At 40.1% G+C, this 17,500-nt stretch overlaps 4 protein-coding genes across 4 annotated transcripts in view; all 4 read left to right on the top strand.

Moving 5' to 3' along the window:
* Nucleotides 1-1,802, top strand: part of pfn1 (profilin 1) — a 3,961-nt gene extending 2,159 nt beyond the window's left edge. Inside the window, exons 3-4 of the mRNA XM_060893851.1 lie at nucleotides 1-48; nucleotides 1,401-1,802. The exon at nucleotides 1-48 is cut by the window's left edge and continues 148 nt beyond it. Of these exons, the coding sequence (XP_060749834.1) occupies nucleotides 1-48; nucleotides 1,401-1,498 (146 nt within the window). The 3' untranslated portion in view covers nucleotides 1,499-1,802. The remainder of the gene's footprint in view (nucleotides 49-1,400) is intronic.
* Nucleotides 1,803-6,385: 4,583 nt separating this feature from the next.
* nppcl2 (natriuretic peptide C-like 2) lies at nucleotides 6,386-6,980 on the top strand. The gene is made up of 2 exons (XM_060893423.1): nucleotides 6,386-6,484; nucleotides 6,699-6,980. The coding sequence occupies exons 1-2, from the start codon at nucleotides 6,386-6,388 to the stop codon at nucleotides 6,978-6,980; spliced, it is 381 nt and encodes a 126-aa protein (XP_060749406.1).
* A 1,443-nt stretch (nucleotides 6,981-8,423) lies between these two features.
* Nucleotides 8,424-12,070, top strand: zgc:85858 (uncharacterized protein LOC405879 homolog). The gene is made up of 3 exons (XM_060894218.1): nucleotides 8,424-8,670; nucleotides 11,259-11,334; nucleotides 11,852-12,070. Exons 1-3 carry the CDS (start codon nucleotides 8,587-8,589, stop codon nucleotides 11,890-11,892), a joined length of 201 nt encoding a protein of 66 aa, XP_060750201.1. The 5' UTR covers nucleotides 8,424-8,586; the 3' UTR covers nucleotides 11,893-12,070.
* Nucleotides 12,071-15,281: 3,211 nt separating this feature from the next.
* Nucleotides 15,282-17,500, top strand: part of camta2 (calmodulin binding transcription activator 2) — a 20,321-nt gene continuing 18,102 nt past the window's right edge. Inside the window, exons 1-3 of the mRNA XM_060894290.1 lie at nucleotides 15,282-15,346; nucleotides 17,243-17,341; nucleotides 17,498-17,500. The exon at nucleotides 17,498-17,500 is cut by the window's right edge and continues 101 nt beyond it. Coding sequence (XP_060750273.1) covers nucleotides 17,311-17,341; nucleotides 17,498-17,500 — 34 coding nt within the window. The 5' untranslated portion in view covers nucleotides 15,282-15,346; nucleotides 17,243-17,310. The remainder of the gene's footprint in view (nucleotides 15,347-17,242; nucleotides 17,342-17,497) is intronic.

Raw genomic sequence — 17,500 nt, 5'->3', positions numbered from 1 at the left:
AAAAAGACCCTGATCCTTTTCCCTTCACTATTGGCAAAACAATTAAAGGTAACATACAGACACACATAACATGTATAAATATAACAGACGTGCACACACACACACAGACATACATACACACACAGACACACATAACATGTATAAATATAACAGACGTGCACACACACAGACATACATACACACACAGACACACATAACATGTATAAATATAACAGACGTGCACACACACACACAGACATACATACACACACAGACACACATAACATGTATAAATATAACAGACGTGCACACACACACACAGACATACATACACACACAGACACACATAACATGTATAAATATAACAGACGTGCACACACACAGACACACACAGACATACATACACACACAGACACACATAACATGTATAAATATAACAGACGTGCACACACACAGACACACACAGACATACATACACACACAGACACACATAACATGTATAAATATAACAGACGTGCACACACACAGACACACACAGACATACATACACACACAGACACACATAACATGTATAAATATAACAGACGTGCACACACACACACAGACATACATACACACAGACACACATAACATGTATAAATATAACAGACGTGCACACACACACACAGACATACATACACACACAGACACACATAACATGTATAAATATAACAGACGTGCACACACACACACAGACATACATACACACACAGACACACATAACATGTATAAATATAACAGACGTGCACACCCACACACAGACATACAGACACACATAAAATGTATAAATATAACAGACGTGCACACACACACACAGACATACATACACACAGACACACATAAAATGTATAAATATAACAGACGTGCACACACACACACAGACATACATACACACACAGACACATAACATGTATAAATATAACATACGTGCACACACACACACAGACATACATACACACACAGACACACATAACATGTATAAATATAACATACGTGCACACACAGACACACATAACGTATAAATATAACAGACGTGCACACACACACAGACATACATACACACACAGACACATAAAATGTATAAATATAACAGACGTGCACACACACAGACATACACCCACACAGACATACACCCACACAGACATACACACACAGACATACACACACAGACATACACATACACACAGACATACAATATAATTTAACTAAAATAAACTAGAATCATGTAGACTTAACATCATACTTCACTGTGATACTGCTGTCATGGTGACTGCTGCAGTTTTCTGGTGCAGAAATGAACTTTGGTCCAGTTTGATCTGGTTCTTATTATTCTCTCTCTCTCTCTCTCTCTCTCTCTCTCTCTACCTCTCTCTCTCTCTCAGCTTTGGTCATAGCTAAAGGAGTGAAAGATGCTCATGGTGGAAAGGTGAACCCTCCTGTCTTTGATATGACTGCTTATCTCCGAAAGATGAGCCTCTGAACCTCCACCCTATCTCTCTCACACACACACACACACACACACACACACACACACACACACACACCCTTCCAGCATATTCAGCTCAGTGAATCTGGACAGCATGCTGTAGTGATGGATGGATTCATCCCCAGTCAATTTGATTGGTTGATTAATGGTACTCATTGATAAATGGGCGGAGCTTAATCTCAGGCATCTGTTTATTAGATTTATTTTTTTTATTGGTTTATTATTTTAATGCTTAACCGAACAAATGTTCAAATGTTAGCCCAATAAAAATAACATAGTAAAGTTTATTCTGAGATCATTGGTGAGTGTGTGTGTGAGTTAATGTGTTTTTCTGAGTATTATAAAATAAATATCAAATAGATATCCTTTTGTCTCAGAGAGTTAAAGTTCATCAAGAGTAGAAGTGAGAATACACCCACACAGTTCTCTCATTACACTACACTAAACTGTCCCCATAGACAATGGTGTGTGTGTGTGTTTATGTGAGTGTGTGTATGTGTGTTTGCCCTTTCAATACAAACTTAATTGTACTGTCACATTTCTTCCTTTAAGTGAACTTTGACCTTTCCTTCAAGTGTTAAAGGGACCATCTGAGTTTTACACAACTTCAGCAAAAGTGATTAAGAGAAAAATGAAGACAAAAAATAAAAGTGAAATAATCTTTAATTGTTTTTAGCCGAATATGTCTTACAATTATATAATTTTACATATCAAAGTTAATATCAGCTTGTTAGTTACTGTATGTTTAGACTCTGAGCAGCTCACAGCTTTGACAGAAGCATATAGCTCACAGTTCGCAAGACGCAAACAATTATCAGTGTATATTTAAAGGAGATGTGTAGGACACCTGTGTTAGTGTGCTGAACGAGTGTATGTGCTGAACACACATCACTTATGCCATGTCTGGTTCACATTTTTTAATGAAGTATTATCATAACATTTTTATTGTGTGTAGTTTTTTGATATGGGACATTGTGTTGTGTTGCATTGCTTGAAATGTACACAGTGTAATGTGATGTCTGTGTTTAACATGGTGTGTGAGGAAGCTGATGGGCAGCAGTGTGAGAAACTGTTCTTAATAAAATATGAAAGGAGAATAAATAGAAAAGCACTAAAAAAAAAATCGTGTTTAAACACGTTGCACCCACTTCCTGTCAGTTGCACACTTCCTGTTAGCAACCCAGACCATGTACATCATGAATGTCACACAGAACACATTCGTATTCATAAACATGTCAGCTGTATATGAAAGAGGACAAAATGTAATGCCTAATTTTAATTTATGCATTTGAAACATCATGTGTTAAGTATAATATTATGAAAATGTTACTTTAGTAACTCTGTATTAGTTCATTTGTTCATGAGTTTAATTGAAGTTGGTTCATAAAGGATATTGTGTGTGTGTGTGTGTGTGTATGTGTGTGTGTCTGTGTGTGTGTAATTGGAGCAGTGATAGCTGACATGGTTTAAGCTCTGGATTGTTGATAAGGGTTCAAGCTCTAACACTGCCAAGCTAGGCAAAGGTACACACACACACACAATTACTATCACTGAACAAAGTTTTTTCTTTTATTTCTGGATGTTTGCGTGTGCGTGTGTGTGTGTAAGACTGAACTCAGAAGGTAAATTGGTTGAGAAGGTAAAATGCACTTCATTCATGCAGCCTTGTTTGTGTTAGGGCTTGTTTTAGTTTAATTTCGCTTTAATTTCAGTTTTATTTTGTGCTTATTTCATTTTACAAAGAAGCTTTACAGAAATAGTTCAATTAAATATATAAACTAAAAAATATAATGTATCTTTAATGAGTGTGAGTCAGAGTGATGATGATGATGATGATGATGATGATGATGATGATGATGAGGAAAATGTTCCTGAGATGATATGAAGTATAAATCTGGAGAGAAACCAGACATCAAATCTCAACATCTCCTGATGACCCGAAACACTACATCACAGGGACAGAACTGGGAGACCTGTACAAGAGCTTCATTAGGAACTACCCTGGTACACACACACACCACACATATGCACACACACACCACACACATATGCACATGCACGCACACACACCACACACATACACACATACATGCACACACACACCACACACATACATGCACACCCACACCACACACATATGCACATGCACACACACCACACACATATGCACACACACACACACCACACATACACACCAAACATATGCACACACACACCACACATACACACCACACATATGCACACACCACACATATGCACACACACCACACATACACACCACACATATGCACACACACACACAACACATATGCACATGCACACACACACACCACACATATGCACATGTACACACACACACACCACACATATGCACATGTACACACACACACACCACACATATGCACATGCACACACACACACCACACATATGCACACACACACCACACACATACACACATGCACACACCACATACACACACACACCACACACATGCACGCACACACACACACCACACACATGCACACACACCACACATGCACACACCACACACATGCACACAAGCACACACACCACACATGCACAAACACCACACTTTCACACACATACACACACCACACACACGCACACACACACCACACACACATATGTACACATGCACACACATACACATGCACACAGACACACACATGCACACACACACGCACACACTTCTGTGTGTGCGTGTGTGTGTGTGTGAGAGAGAGAGAGAGAGAGAGAGAGAGATTCATATTTGTGCATTTTTAGTGCAGATGGAATGATGAACAGAACGTTGTCGCCCCCTAGTGACATGCATGTGTCAGTGTGTGTAATCATTCTCAGCTACAGTGAAGAAACAACTGAAACTGTAGAAACCACACAGATGTTCACACATCTGTAAAAACCTGGATCAGTGCAGACTGAGGCTCTGGTATGGTTTCATCAAAACATTTTGGACAGGACTAGTAGCATGAGAGTGAGGTTTGGAGAACCATTGTGTGATTTGAGGCCTCTTTTGTTCTATTGATAGAATCTTGACTTAAGGTTTTGACTTAAAATCATTTCAATGATCAATGACAGAGTCAATCAAATAAAATTTTTATTGGTCACATATACGGTGTCACAATACAGCATTAATGTGAAAAGTTTTTCACAACTGTCCGTGTATAAAATAAATTAAGTTTCAATAAAAGGATTTAAAATTAAATGTAAAAATAAAAAACAAATACAAATAAAACAAAGATAAAATACAAACAGAGTAATAAGGAAATAAAATACAATCTGATGTACAATTATTTGACACTTGGACTGTGTGGAGCATCAGTGCATCAGTAAAGTTGTTTTTTTTAACTAATTCCCAGCTGCAGTATTTCAATTTGTTTAGATTTTTAGCAATAAACTTTAACAGCCTCAGGACTTTTCCTGTCTTAATGTAACTCTGTAAGTTCCTAGTGTTTAGAGTCAAACTGAATAAAACACTGACAAAATCTTACATGTGTTTTTAATGTCTTGGTGGGGAACAAATACAATAAATGAGAGAGGACAGACAGACAGACAGACAGACAGAGATTGAAGGGTGCCTCCACCCCAAAAATCCACCTATCACTCCAAAACACACACACACACACACACTCACACACACATTCACTCACACATACACACTCTCACACACACACATGCTGACACACACTCACTCACACACACACATGCTGACACACACACATGCTGACACACACACTCACACACTCACACACACACACATGCTGACACACTCACTCACACACACTCACTCACACACACATGCTGACACACTCACTCACACACACTCACTCACACACACACATGCTGACACACTCACTCCCACACTCACACACACACTGACTCACACACACATACTCACACACACTCACAACTCACTTTTGCATTTCTGAGTTGTTTAACTCATGCTCATGTTTCTGCCTGTTGTTCATCACTCAGCAACAACTCAGCTAAATTCATAACTTTCTTCACCTTCAGACCTGACGTCAGACAAAGAAAGTGTGTGTGAGTGTGACAGAGCATTGTAATGATATCTTATGGGGGTCAGTGTATGTGCGTCACATTGGAGGAGGACAGACACCAACTCTAGACATTCTTCTATCATGCTCTCTGTCTGTCTGTCTGTCTGTCTGTCTGTCTGCCTCTGCATGGCTCTCTGTCTCTGGGGAAACACTTTCAGTGAGTTAAACTATGGTAGGTAGGAAATAGTTCCTGAGTGTTCCTCGTTTCCAGGGGGAAGGTTTATGGGGGGCGGAACCTGCAAGAGTCAAGGGTCACACCACTCTGTTATTGTTCCTCACCATCACAATGGAGGAAGAGGCCCGTAAACACTGATTAAGTCATTAAATACTTTGACATACAACGTCATCAATGTGGGTGACTGAGAAAAGTTAAAAAAGGCCTCCATACACACATAGACACACACCTTGGTGATGTGTGTGAAGATATTATAGGGTGCGATAAATGGTTAGGGTTAAATGAGGAGCGAGTCAGGTGGAATGAGGGATGGAGTGATGTGCAAACTGAAAGATAGATAAATGAATATTCTTAAAATGTTCGTCTGCCGTCTCGATGGTAACAGAATGGAATTTGTGACATCACAGCGCCGGGGTTTAAAATGGCTGCTACAGTGTCGGCTCTCAGAACAGACGAGTCCTGCACAGGACAGAACACAACACCTTGCTACAGCAAACTAACAAACCCTTAAAGATACAACAAAGATACACCGCTGAAACTCGGGACAGAAACCACCAAGAGGCTCTCTGAGAAATTTTATTGCCATTTATTTTTCAATTATTTATTTTTGCCAAATTTACTCATAAAAGATGGCTTCTTCATCATTCCGCTTTTTTGCCCTCTTCCTCTCTATCGGCATGGTGACAGGGGTAATTAGCCAACCATTGTTAAGGAGACTAGATTCTCAGGTGAGTGTTCCTCTCTCTCTCTCTCACACACACACACACAAATGTGTAACTTGTAACGTTTCAGACTCAACAGTACAGATATAGATTATTGTGCAATAAATCAATATATTTTCAATTAATTCTAAATAAATATTAATTTACATAAAAAACATTTTTAAAAATGGATAAACATCTCAAACTAAACTCAAATTAATGTTTCATGTGTTTGTGTCAGATTCTACAGGATCTGTTCGGGTCACAGATCACTTCACTCCTATTGACCCAGCCTGAGGTCACAGAAGGATCAGCTCAAAGCCCCGCCCCCTCTGTGAGTGACAGGCATGGACCAACAGAAAGTTTTGTGATTGAAGAACCTCTCCATCTTGTGCCCCGCCCCTTCCTAGACTTGCTGATGAGGCAGAGGAAGTTCCGGGTGCGGAGCAGGAAAGGTTCTGCACGCGGCTGCTTTGGGATTAAAGTGGACCGTATCGGTGCTCTCAGTGGACTTGGCTGCTGACACTAGAGTTAAAACCACTGACCACAACACAGCACCTTCACAATGGTCACTGAGCTGTCACATACATGGGCTTAGCTCAGAACACCATGGGCAAGGGATGAGGAAGGAGTAGTTAGTAAGAGTGAGGTAGGGTTTAATTAGCGAACAAAGCTGAACACTGATCCTGGATCAGACATTTAGTGAGAACAAAACTGTAACTGAACTGAGACACTGACCTGAGATCAGTTGAACCTGACTAGCTCTGACCTCTTCTCCAGGGCTCTGTGTGTATGTGTGTGTGTGTGTGTGTGCGTATGCAGGGTTTTCTAGTTCTTTGTAAGGACCAAATGTATGATTTGATAGGAAAAAATACAAGCTTTATTTTGTGTGGACATTTAATCAGTCTCCACAAAAAAAGTGCTTTATTTAAAAAAAAAAACCCAAAAGATTTGCTTTTGGACACTGAGGTTAGCGTTAGCATTATTTAGGGTTAACAATAAACAAACCAGTGAAAGTCCTCACAAAGATTAAATCAATGTGTGTGTTTTTTATTTAAAGCAGAAAAGACGATCATCTGTGATGATGATGATGACGATGATGATGATGTAACCAAATTTAGTTAAGTTAAAAACTGCTTTGTATCTTTGATGGCTGACAATATTTGATATATTCTGACAACCTTTACTACAGAGCATAATGTAGAATAATGTTTTGCACTCCTGATATCCCACAATGCACTGCACCAGGTGCCGTGGTTCACTGGGAATGGGACACGTCCTCAGTCGCCGTGTGTAACGAACTGAAGTGATGAAATGAGTTAAATATAAACTGCATAAATATATAAATAACCAATGATTGTAGTTCAGTCCAATTAAAAACCATTAGATTAAAACATTTTAAACTGTAACTGAATGAATAAAGTTGTTTGTGTAGTGTGTTTGTGTCTGTAAATGATTGACCCCAGCAGGCCAGGACCTGCTCCACACCTCGCTCTTCATCACTTTTCCTCTTCATCACATAAAAATGAAGCTCTTCATAAACACCTGCTGGTTTTTGTGGGCATTTAAACGGTTAGTTGTTTTATTAAGACATAAATAGATAAAACTCGGCTAAATAATTATTATTAATAGACAAAATAAATAAAATCTTCCTGCTTTATAAACATTATTTTTAAATTTGCTATGATAATGATTGAATATTTTAATATGCAAATGTGTATATGACGTCATCTAGCGACGTTTTGAGTGTAGCTAATTTAGTTTCTATATTTCTGTAGAAATGGACAGAAAGAATGAGAGAGAAACTTAACTTACTGCAGCTCAACATTACTGCTGATAACTGCCTTAAATACTGACTACTGACTGTAAACGATGACTAAAATTACTTAAATAGTTGATTCAGTTCCGTCAGTAGTTTTGATGACACGTTCAGCTCCATGTCACGTGATCCACAGGTCACGTGATCCACAGCGCCCCAAGCAGCTAGCGGTCATTTATTACTCGGATTTATGTTTCTATAATAAATCACTACAGATTAAACAACCTGGCGGCTTGATTTCTGACGCAAGCGCGATTTAGCGTGACGTGAATCTGTTCTTTTGTGTACATTTTCGTCATTTCCGGTCATCATGTCGGCGGTACAGCGGATGAAAATGGCAAATGAGAAACACAGCAAGACCATAACACAGAGAGGGCACGTGCAGAAGACCACGGTAACACACACACACACATATACACACACATATACACACACATATACACACACAGACAGGGTTAGGGTTAGCACAGTGTGATGATGTACAGTGTGATGATGATGTACAGTGTGATGATGATGTACAGTGTGATGATGTACAGTGTGATGATGATGTACAGTGTGATGATGATGTACAGTGTGATGTAGTACAGTGTGATGATGTACAGTGTGATGATGATGTACAGTGTGATGATGATGTACAGTGTGATGATGTACAGTGTGATGATGATGTACAGTGTGATGATGTACAGTGTGATGATGTACAGTGTGATGTACAGTGTGATGATGTACAGTGTGATGATGTACAGTGTGATGATGTACAGTGTGATGATGATGTACAGTGTGATGATGTACAGTGTGATGATGTACAGTGTGATGATGATGTACAGTGTGATGATGATGTACAGTGTGATGATGTACAGTGTGATGATGTACAGTGTGATGATGATGTACAGTGTGATGATGATGTACAGTGTGATGTAGTACAGTGTGATGATGTACAGTGAGATGATGATGTACAGTGTGATGATGTACACTGTGATGATGTACAGTGTGATGATGATGTACAGTGTGATGATGATGTACAGTGTGATGATGTACAGTGTGATGATGTACAGTGTGATGATGATGTACAGTGTGATGATGTACAGTGTGATGATGATGTACAGTGTGATGATGTACAGTGTGATGATGTACAGTGTGATGATGATGTACAGTGTGATGATGTACAGTGTGATGATGATGTACAGTGTGATGATGTACAGTGTGATGATGTACAGTGTGATGATGTACAGTGTGATGATGATGTACAGTGTGATGATGTACAGTGTGATGATGTACAGTGTGATGATGTACAGTGTGATGATGTACAGTGTGATGATGATGTACAGTGTGATGATGTACAGTGTGATGATGTACAGTGTGATGATGATGTACAGTGTGATGATGTACAGTGTGATGATGTACAGTGTGATGATGTACAGTGTGATGATGATGTACAGTGTGATGATGTACAGTGTGATGATGTACAGTGTGATGATGATGTACAGTGTGATGATGTACAGTGTGATGATGTACAGTGTGATGATGTACAGTGTGATGATGATGTACAGTGTGATGATGATGTACAGTGTGATGATGTACAGTGTGATGATGATGTACATTGTGATGATGTACAGTGTGATGATGTACAGTGTGATGTAGTACAGTGTGATGATGTACAGTGTGATGATGTACAGTGTGATGATGATGTACAGTGTGATGATGATGTACATTGTGATGATGTACAGTGTGATGATGATGTACAGTGTGATGATGTACACTGTGATGATGTACAGTGTGATGATGATGTACAGTGTGATGATGTACAGTGTGATGATGATGTACAGTGTGATGATGATGTACAGTGTGATGATGTACAGTGTGATGATGTACAGTGTGATGATGATGTACAGTGTGATGATGTACAGTGTGATGATGATGTACAGTGTGATGATGTACAGTGTGATGATGTACAGTGTGATGATGATGTACAGTGTGATGATGTACAGTGTGATGTAGTACAGTGTGATGATGTACAGTGTGATGATGATGTACATTGTGATGATGTACAGTGTGATGATGTACAGTGTGATGATGATGTACATTGTGATGATGTACAGTGTGATGATGTACAGTGTGATGATGATGTACAGTGTGATGATGATGTACAGTGTGATGATGTACAGTGTGATGATGTACAGTGTGATGATGATGTACATTGTGATGATGTACAGTGTGATGATGTACAGTGTGATGATGATGTACAGTGTGATGATGATGTACAGTGTGATGATGATGTACAGTGTGATGATGTACAGTGTGATGATGTACAGTGTGATGATGATGTACAGTGTGATGATGTACAGTGTGATGATGATGTACAGTGTGATGATGATGTACAGTGTGATGATGTACAGTGTGATGATGATGTACAGTGTGATGATGATGTACAGTGTGATGATGTACAGTGATGTACAGTGTGATGTACAGTGTGATGATGTACAGTGATGTACAGTGTGATGATGTACAGTGTGATGTACAGTGTGATGTACAGTGTGATGATGTACAGTGATGTACAGTGTGATGATGTACAGTGTGATGTACAGTGTGATGTACAGTGTGATGATGATGTACAGTGTGATGTACAGTGTGATGATGATGTACACTGTGATGATGTACAGTGTGATGATGTACAGTGTGATGATGTACAGTGTGATGTACAGTGTGATGTAGTACAGTGTGATGATGTACACTGTGATGATGTACAGTGTGATGATGATGTACAGTGTGATGATGATGTACATTGTGATGATGTACAGTGTGATGTAGTACAGTGTGATGATGTACATTGTGATGTAGTACAGTGTGATGATGTACAGTGTGATGATGTACAGTGTGATGTACAGTGTGATGATGATGTATAGTGATGAGTGTAACTTGTGATCAATGTAGTGTTTAACATTGCTGTCTGTGTCCTAGTGTAATGACTCTTTGTGTGTGTATTAGAGGGTACAGGGAGAGGAGAAATCTCCAGTGGGACCATGGCTTCTTGCACTGTTTGTGTTTGTGGTGTGTGGCTCAGGTGAGTTCTTTTTCTTGTTTTTCTTACTGTCATAATTATAATTATTAGTGTTCACATTTTTAATTATTCATATTAGGTGTTTGCTTAAGTGGCAAACTGTTTTGTGCTGCAGAGGGGCAAAGCTTATGATACAATTATCTACAAAATATAATAATTAACCAACTTTATCTGTCTGGCTAATAGACTACTGGGTTTAATTAGCAGCATAGTATTTATATTAGCTTAGTAAGCTATGTGTGATATATTAGAATTGTATGTTTGGAGATAAAGGTGAGACGGGTGACTATGGACAGTTAGACAACTCCTTATATACAACACACTAAATTTATCCTAAACACTCACCTACATAATCCGCCCCAAGTATTTGCATATGAAACTTAACAAGGCATTATTTGGATATTTGGAAATGAGTGGAATAATAATATGGAAATGAGTGGAAAATATGAGAAATTGTATTTAAACTATAACATCTGTCTTTTTATGTGCCTGTCTCTCTCCCTGCCTGTCTGTCTCTTAGCTATCTTCCAGATCATACAGAGCATCAGACAGGGCATGTAGGATGCTGATGTTTGGTGTCTGGGTGATGGTCAAAATGAAGCTCCTCCCACTAATACTGACTGACCAATCACCTCCTCCAGAGTTTACATTATAATGGAGTTGTTGTTTCACTGACCCAGTGTGTTTGTGTGTGTGTGTGTGTGTGTGTGTGCATGTAGTACTATGCTATGCAATATTTTATAACAGTAAATAAACTATTTTCTCTACACACACAACTGTTCTGTCTGTTTGTGTGATGTCACTGACACACAGTGGAGTTTCACATAAAGCAATAAAAACTTAGCGTGTGAAAGTAGACTCACACATTTATGGTCGTTTGTACATTTCTGGTGTTTGGCAGATTCTCTTACCCAGAGTGACTTTCATTCGTACAGGTAAGCAGTAAAGGGTTAGAGTTAGATCGGGGGTGGATTAGCTCAGGGGCAAGTTAGGGTTAGATCAGGGGTGAGTTAGGGTTAGATCAGGGGCAATTTAAGGTTAGCTCAGGGGCGAGTTAGGGTTAGATCAGGGGCGAGTTAGGGTTAGATCGGGGCAAGTTAGGGTTAGATCAGGGGTGGGTTAGGGTTAGTTCAGGGGTGGGTTAGGGTTAGTTCAGGGGTAGGTTAGGCTTAGCACGGGGTGAATTAGCTCAGGGGTGGGTTAGGGTTAGTGGACGTAAGGAGTCCAAACCCTGAGAACAGCTCTAGACCTTCATCTTCTTCCTTTTCCACACCTTTCTGTTTGCTCTGTATGTTCTAGTAACAGTTAAACTTCAGTGACTTCTTCATTATGAGCCATTCTTCCTCCAGTGTGTTTCTGTGAGGATTATGCTGGATTTTATTCATGTGCCTGAAATTAGCTTGGCTCAAAATCCTGAATCAGGAGGGGTGTGCATACATTTGACCTATGTGGAGTTGGAGTAAATTTGATGTGATAATTTGTGTGTGTGTGTGAATAAAGCACATACCGGAGTATTTTATCCCTGTTTTACATCAACAGCATGTGATAGACTTTCTTATCCATAGCGATGTACAAAAGAGCTTTTTTTTGTTTTGTTTTTTTAAAGATACCATGAGCCTAAAAGTTTTTATATACACACATACAACAAACAATATTTCATGAAGAAGTAGGTCTATAACCATCGTTTGAAAATATCCAGTGACTCAGCTGTCCGGACCTCTAGGGGAAGTTCATCCCACCACCTCGGTGCAGAACAGAAAAGAGTCTTGTAATAAACTTACCTCTTACCCTGAGAAATGGTGGGACCAGTGGAGCGGTGCTGTAGATCTGAGGGTGTGAGGTGCAGTGTGAGGAGTGATGAGGGCTTTGAGGTAAGAGGGAGATGGTAAGATAAGTTGAGTATCATCAGCATAGCAGTGGTAAGAGAACCCATGTGAGGAAATAAGTTTACCAAGAGAGTGATTATACAGGGAGAAAATAAAAGGACCAAGTACTGAGCCCTGTGGAACACCAGTGGAGAGTCTGTGTGGAGCAGATGTCACTCCCCGCCATGTTACCTGGAAGCATCCAAAAGTGCTGTCTCTGTGGAAAGTGCTGCTTTAAACCCAGACTGGTTTAGATCTTGGAGGTTGTTCTGTGAGAGATAGACAGACAGTTGATTATAGACAATGCGTTCAAGAATTTTTGAAAGAAACGAGAAAAGTGATACCGGTCTATAGGTACTGATATCTGATGGATCTAGAGCAGGTTTCTTTAGTATGGGGATGACACTTGCTCTCTTGAAGGTAGTTGGTACATGACCAGATGTTAGGGATCAATTGATGATCGCAGTGATGAAGGGCAGAAGGTCTTGCGAGATGGTCGGAAGCATAGTGGAAGGATGTGGGTCCAATGGGGAGGTGGTAGGATTGGTAGACTAGATGAGTTGTAACATCTCTTCTGCTGCTAAAGTTGAGAAATGTGACAATGAAGGAGTAGAGAAATCCTGACTATGAGATGTAGGTGCAGTCAGGGCAGAAGTGAAGGTCCTGCAGATTTTCAAAGTCTTCTGCAGTCAGGGATGGTAAAGCAGGTGGAGCTTACTGGGGTCTTGTGCAGAATCTTCAAGCTTTTCTTTGGGAGAATTACTCCAGAAGATTCAGGTGGGAAGAAGATTAAGGTTTGTCAGAGGGGAGGTTGAAATCGCCAAGCACTGTCAGGAGGTGCTGTCAAAAGGGAAAGCACAGAGCAGTGTGTCCATTTTTTCCAGGAAGTCTCCTAGGGAACCAACAGGGCGGTAGATAACAATGATGACAAGGCATGAAATTCAAAAGAGGAGAAGGTTAAATGAGACAAAAGGAGAGGTGTGAAACAACATCTCCTCGACAACAATAGACCTGTACCACCACCCATGTCTGTTTCTTGTGGTGAGTAAGAGAAAGAATAGACAAAGGATAAAGCAGCTGGTGTAGCAGTGTTCTGTGGTGATATCCAGCTCTCTGTTCAGTAGTGGGAGGTTAAAGCCGAGATAAAATTTTAAACTTTCCTTCCTGCAAACTGACAATTTCAGAGCCCACTTACCAGCACTGTTTGAGACAACAGAGGAGGGTAGACGAGGTTACTGGAACCTCTTATACCATAACAAATGACCAATTACTAAAAAATACACTTTCTTGAACTGATTTACATTTATTATACAACATGTCATACTTTAACCAGTTTTATCTTGTTACTTTGATGTTGTGGACTGATTTCTCATCAGCACATCAGTGTTTCTGCTGGAGAAAGGCTGTTACACTTTAATAACACCTTTATTCTTCTGCTGCGTTTATTTTCAGGCAATAATCCTATCTTGTGTAGCTTAATGAACTGATTGTAATGTTTTATTCTGGTGTGATGTTGAGACTCCTGTCTGGAGCTGTTAATATTAATAATATTACCCCTAATCCTAACCCCTAACCCTAATCCCTACCCTTAACCCCTAATCCCTAACCCTAATCCCTAACCCTAATCCCTAACCCCTACCCCTAATCACTACCCCTAACCCTAACCCCAATCCCTAACCCTAATCCCTAACCCTAATCCCTAACCCCTACCCCTAATCACTACCCCTAACCCTAACCCCAATCCCTAACCCTAATCCCTAACCCTAATCCCTACCCTTAACCCCTAACCCTAATCCCTAATCCCGAACCCCTAACCCTAATCCCTAACCCCTAACCCCTAACCCTAATCCCTACCCCTAACACTTAGTGTGGTGTAATAATATTTATTAGTATATAGCTGTATTAATTAAAGTATTAATAATAGAATATTAATGAAATAATCTGCAGAAAATTATTGCTAAATTACATAAATTGATTATATATAAAATAAAGAAATAAAGTGATGTTTACATTTACTTTTAACATAAATTGCTTATACATCTCTCTCTCTCTCTCTCTCTCTCTCTCTCTCTCTCTCTCTGAGCGCGCTCACGGGATGACGTCACAGGCCGTTCCCTACAACATGGCGGCTGTGTGTGAGGAGGCGGAAGGTAAGAGAGAATTTCAGCTCCTTCTTTTTCTGTTTCTTTCTGGTTATTTATCTGTGTGTGCGGTTCATCTTCATGTCATCCAGCCGGCGCGCGTATGTGTGTGTGTGTGTGTGTGTGTGTGTGTGTGTGTGTGTGTGTGTGTATATATGTATGTGTATGTGTGTGTGTATGTATGTGTGTGTGTGTGTGTGTGTGTGTGTGTGTGTGTGTGTATGTGTATATATGTATGTGTATGTGTATGTGTACGTGTGTGTGTGTGTGTGTGTGTATGTATGTATGTATGTATGTATGTATGTGTGTATGTATGTATGTGTGTATGTGTACGTGTGTGTATGTGTACGTGTGTGTGTGTGTGTGTGTGTGTATGTATGTATGTATGTGTGTGTTTGTGTGTATATTTGTGTGTGTGTGTGTGTGTGTGTGTGTGTGTGTGTATATATACACACACACACACACACACACATACACGCACGCACGCACACATATATACGTGTATATGTGTGTGTATTAGGGCTCTTCCCAAAACTTGGATGGTATTAACGCCTGTTTGCTGTAACGCTGACCTGCAGCACAAAATCTCTCTCTCTCTCACACACACACACACACACACACACACACACACACACACACACACACACACAATAAAACAGGTACGGCTCTGACACTCTGTAATGCAGTTAGGGAAGGAACCATAGTGGGAATCAACAGATAAACACACACACACAGACCTTTAGTGTTGTAGGTGTGTGTTTTGATAAAAACTGACCTCCATCATCATGGAGCCAATCGGAGTTGTTTATCATTTAGAGTGTGTTCATCCTGCTTCAACACACACACTCCTAATAAACCTGGCAGGTGTTCTAGTGTGTGTTTGTGTTTAACCCCCTATTCATACGGGATTAGTTTCCCATGTGGAGGTGTGTGATGTAATGATTCCTGGAGTATCTCTGGGATTTGAATCAGAATCTGTGCAACAATCTGGAAACATTCATTTTATTTTCTCTTCTATAAACTGAGCAGTAGAAATAACTCCAGCTGATACTGTGTCCTGTCTGAACTGACATCAACTGACATCAACTGACATCAACTGACATGTGGAGAAAGATTGTGTTCAATCCTGTGGGAATTTTATTTCTTCAGCATACAGATGCTCCAGGAAGCACTCGCTCTTTCCCCTTTTTATCTACAAAAAGTTTTAAATGTAGAACAATAGAATATAGACGAGGTGTAAAAGGGCATCAGAGAGGAGATACTTCTGGGGCTTTAGGGACGTTACTGATGATGATGATGATGTCCCAGATTGTAACCCTGTAGAATGCTGATGAGAGAGCGTGTGTGTGTGTGTGTGTGTGTGTGTGTGTGTGTGTGTGTGTTGGTAGCTTTTGTGTGTATCATTATTGATGCCATTTGTTCATCTCTGGTGAAGTGTGATGGACTTTATTATTATGTTATTATTATGTTATTGCTGCAGTTCTTATAGACACCTCAGTTTCAACTACACTCTGTGTGTGTGTGTGTGTGTGTGTGTATGTATGTGTGTGTGTGTGAGTGGATAATGAAGATCAGTGAACTCTCCATTAGCTAATTAACATCAAACTCTCCTGGGTGTTGAGTTACTGTGTGTGTGTGTGTGTGTGTGTGTGTGATTAGTAGTATTAATGTAACACACTGTGGTATTCAGTTTCTCTTTCTGGTGTTGATGTAGTGACGACACTGCTGTTGATTGGCTGTTATGGTGATGTCACTCTGTCCGACTCTGTCTGTCTGTACGTCCCTGTCTGTCTCAATGTGGTGTTCGGGCAACAGAGTGAAATTCAGCAAGCAGAGCTTGAATTACAATAATGCTTTTCTTCTCATACTCGTGTGTGTGTGTGTGTGTGTGTGTGTGTGCCAGTGTGTCAGTGTTGTGGTTAGTGAGCATGTGACTGCCCCCTGCAGGCTGGAGGGAGTGAGCGTATCTCACCATGAACAATAAGGACACCACCACTGAGTCTGGTCAGTCACACACACACACACACACACACACACACACACACGCACACACACACACACACACGCACACAGGTACAGAAACATATTCACACCTGCACACATCCCTGTCATTCTCAGTCAGAATATGTTGTTTGTTGCTGAGGATTGTGTGTGTTACAGAGA

This window comes from Tachysurus vachellii, chromosome 19, assembly GCF_030014155.1.
Source record: "Tachysurus vachellii isolate PV-2020 chromosome 19, HZAU_Pvac_v1, whole genome shotgun sequence".
Classification (NCBI taxonomy): Eukaryota; Metazoa; Chordata; class Actinopteri; order Siluriformes; family Bagridae; genus Tachysurus; species Tachysurus vachellii.
Note: the sequence above shows the minus strand (reverse complement) of the source record. Positions and strands in the feature narration are given on the sequence as shown.

Coding starts and splice junctions, on each gene's coding strand:
- zgc:85858 (XM_060894218.1), top strand. CDS start 8,587: ATGTCGGCGGTACAGCGGATGAAAATGGCAAATGAGAAACACAGCAAG. Junction 8,671..11,258: donor GGCACGTGCAGAAGACCACG/GTAACACACACA, acceptor TGTGTGTATTAG/AGGGTACAGGGAGAGGAGAA. Junction 11,335..11,851: donor GTTTGTGGTGTGTGGCTCAG/GTGAGTTCTTTT, acceptor TCTGTCTCTTAG/CTATCTTCCAGATCATACAG.
- nppcl2 (XM_060893423.1), top strand. CDS start 6,386: ATGGCTTCTTCATCATTCCGCTTTTTTGCCCTCTTCCTCTCTATCGGC. Junction 6,485..6,698: donor TAAGGAGACTAGATTCTCAG/GTGAGTGTTCCT, acceptor TGTTTGTGTCAG/ATTCTACAGGATCTGTTCGG.